The 2,702-nt window shown below is 47.3% G+C and overlaps 1 protein-coding gene across 1 annotated transcript; it reads right to left on the reverse strand.

The window, feature by feature from the left end:
• Positions 1–917: 917 nt before the first annotated feature.
• On the reverse strand, positions 918–1,129 carry LOC112426783 (cytochrome c oxidase subunit 7C, mitochondrial-like). Its single transcript, XM_024793031.2, has one exon. The coding sequence runs from the start codon at positions 1,107–1,109 to the stop codon at positions 918–920; it is 192 nt and encodes a 63-aa protein (XP_024648799.2). The 5' UTR covers positions 1,110–1,129.
• Positions 1,130–2,702: the final 1,573 nt, after the last annotated feature.

Genomic DNA, 2,702 nt, shown 5'->3' on the forward strand with positions numbered 1-2,702 from the left:
CTTGAAGCCAGGAGTTCAAGACTAGCCTGGCCAACATGGTGAAACCCTGTCTCTACTAAAAATACAAAAATTGGCCAAGCATGGTGTCATGTGCCTGTAGTCCCAGCTGCTCAGGAGGCTGCGGCATGAGAATTGCTTGAACCCAGGAGGCAGAGGCTGCAGTGAGATTTTGCTACTGCCCTCCAGCCTGGGTGACAGAGCAAGACTCTATCTCAAAAAAAAAAAAAACCAAAAAAAACAAAAACACCCCAAAAAACTAAATTTATGGGCTCACAGTTCTGGAGACTGGGAAGTCCAAGATCGTGAGGCTGGCACCTCATGAGACCTTTCTTGCTGTGTTATTCCACGGTGGAGGGCAGAGGGGCAAATGAGGAGGAGACAGCAAAAGGAGGCTGAATTCATCATTTTATAAGAAACCCACACCTTCGGCTGGCGTGGTGGCTCACACCTGTAACACCAGCACTTTGGGAGGCTGAGGATGCGGATCACTTGAGGTCAGGAGTCTGAGATGCCTGGGCATCATGGAGAAACCTCTCTTTTACTGAAAATGCAAAAATTAGCCAGGCATGGTAGCACATGCCTGTAATTCCAGCTATTTGGGAGGCTGAGGCAGGAGGATCACTTGAGCCCAGGAGGTGGAGGTTGCAGTGAGCAGATATCACACCACTGTACTCCAGCCTGGGCAACAGAGCGAGACCCTGTCTCAAAAAGGAAACTCATCCCATTCCCAAGATAACAGTGTTAATCCATTCAAGAGGATGGAGCCTTCATGGCCCAATTACTTCTTTTTTTTTTCATGTCATAAGTTTATTGACAAACATATCTAGTATGTCATGAGTTAGAGTTTGATCCATTTCCAGAGGCTGTATCTCTTAAAATGCTCTTCATATCTGTTAAATGGATGAACTGAAATATCCTTATGATTTAAGCAGTCGGTGTCTTACTATAAGGAAGGGTGCAGCAAATGTAGATCCAAAATACAAACACATCTTAACTAGTAACGCCCACTTGTTTTCCACTGAAAATGGCAAATTCTTCCCAGGGCCCTCCTCATAGTGGCTCCTGCGGACCACAGAGGTTGCGAACCTCCGGATGCTCTGGCCCAACATAGTGAGGCTGGAAGCTCTGCGAAAGGCGCAGAGACCGAGGACGGATGAAATGGCGGCACCTCACCAAGACCTTGTTTTCTTTTCTTTTTTTTTTTTTTTTGAGACAGAGTCTCGCTCTGCCGCCCAGGCTGGAGTGCAGTGGCGTGATCTTGGCTCACTGCAAGCTCCGCCTCCCGGGTTCACGCCATTCTCCTGCCTCAGCCTCCCGAGTAGCTGGGACTACAGGCGCCCGCCACCTCGCCCGGCTAGTTTTTTTGTATTTTTTAGTAGAGACGGGGTTTCACTGTGTCAGCCAGGATGGTCTCGAACTCCTGACCTCGTGATCCGCCCGTCTCGGCCTCCCAAAGTGCTGGGATTACAGGCTTGAGCCACCGCGCCCGGCCCAAGACCTTGTTTTCACGGCCCAATTACTTCTGAAAGGTCTTACGTTTTAACACTGTTGTAGAGGGGATTAAGTTTCCAACACATGAATGGGGAACACATTCAAACTGTAATAATGTCTTTTGGCATTCCGTGGTGGTATATAAGACACCCCACAATCATTAATTATGGTGATTTGGAGTCCTCTATAAAATTGATCTTCCAACTGTGCATACAGTTACCCTTTCTTTTCCTCCTTTGTATCTCTTTTTTTTTTTTTTTTTTTTTTTGAGATGGAGTCTTGCTCTGTCGCCAGGCTGGAGTGCAGTGGTGTGATCTCGGCTCACTGCAACCTCCACCTCCTGGGTTCAAGTGATTCTCATGCCTCAGCCTCCTTAGAAGCTGGGACTACAGGTGCGCGCCACCATGCCCAGCTAATTTTTGTATTTTTAGTAAAGAGGATTTCACCATGTTGGCCAGGATGATGTCGATCTCTTGATCTTGCGATCTGCCCGCCTCGGCCTCCCAAAGTGCTGGGATTACAGACGTGAGCCACTGCGCCCAGCCGGTCTATCTTAATAATAACAACAATTTGTGCCTCAATTGTGCTTTGTATTCAAGGAATTTCAGAGACTCTAGAGTCAGCTCACACCTGTAACCCCAGCACTTTGGGAGGTAGAGGAGGGATAATTGCTTGAAGCCTGGAGTTTGAGACCTGCCAGGGTAGCAAAGCAATACCCCCTCTCTAAAAAATAAAATAAAAAATATATACACACACACACGCACACGCCTGTTTGTGTAGATTAGAATAGGATACAGATCTATTGACAAATGCTATTAGAAGAATCATCTTCCCCCAGCTGCCTGCTAGGATTCAGTACCTATGAGAAGGCATAGAAACTGCCCAGCAGAGCAAAAGCTATCTATTTCACTAGGAATTTCGATTTTTTTTTTTTTTTTTTTTTTTTGAGACGGAGTCTCACTCTGTAGCCAGGCTGGAGTGCAGTGGCTCGATCTAGGCTCACTGCAACTTCTGCCTCCCAGGTTCAAGCAGTTCTCCTCCCTCAGCCTCTCAAGTAGCTGGGACTACAGGCGCCCACCACTATGCCCGGCTCTTTTTTTTTTTTTTTTTTTTTAGTAGACACGGGGTTTCACCATGTTGCCTAGGCTGGTCTAGAACTCCTGAGCTCAGGCAATCTGCCTGCCTCGGCCTCCCAAAGTGCTAGGATTACA

This window comes from Macaca nemestrina, chromosome 5, assembly GCF_043159975.1.
Source record: "Macaca nemestrina isolate mMacNem1 chromosome 5, mMacNem.hap1, whole genome shotgun sequence".
Taxonomy (NCBI): Eukaryota; Metazoa; Chordata; class Mammalia; order Primates; family Cercopithecidae; genus Macaca; species Macaca nemestrina.

Coding starts and splice junctions, on each gene's coding strand:
- LOC112426783 (XM_024793031.2), bottom strand. CDS start 1,109: ATGTTGGGCCAGAGCATCCGGAGGTTCGCAACCTCTGTGGTCCGCAGG.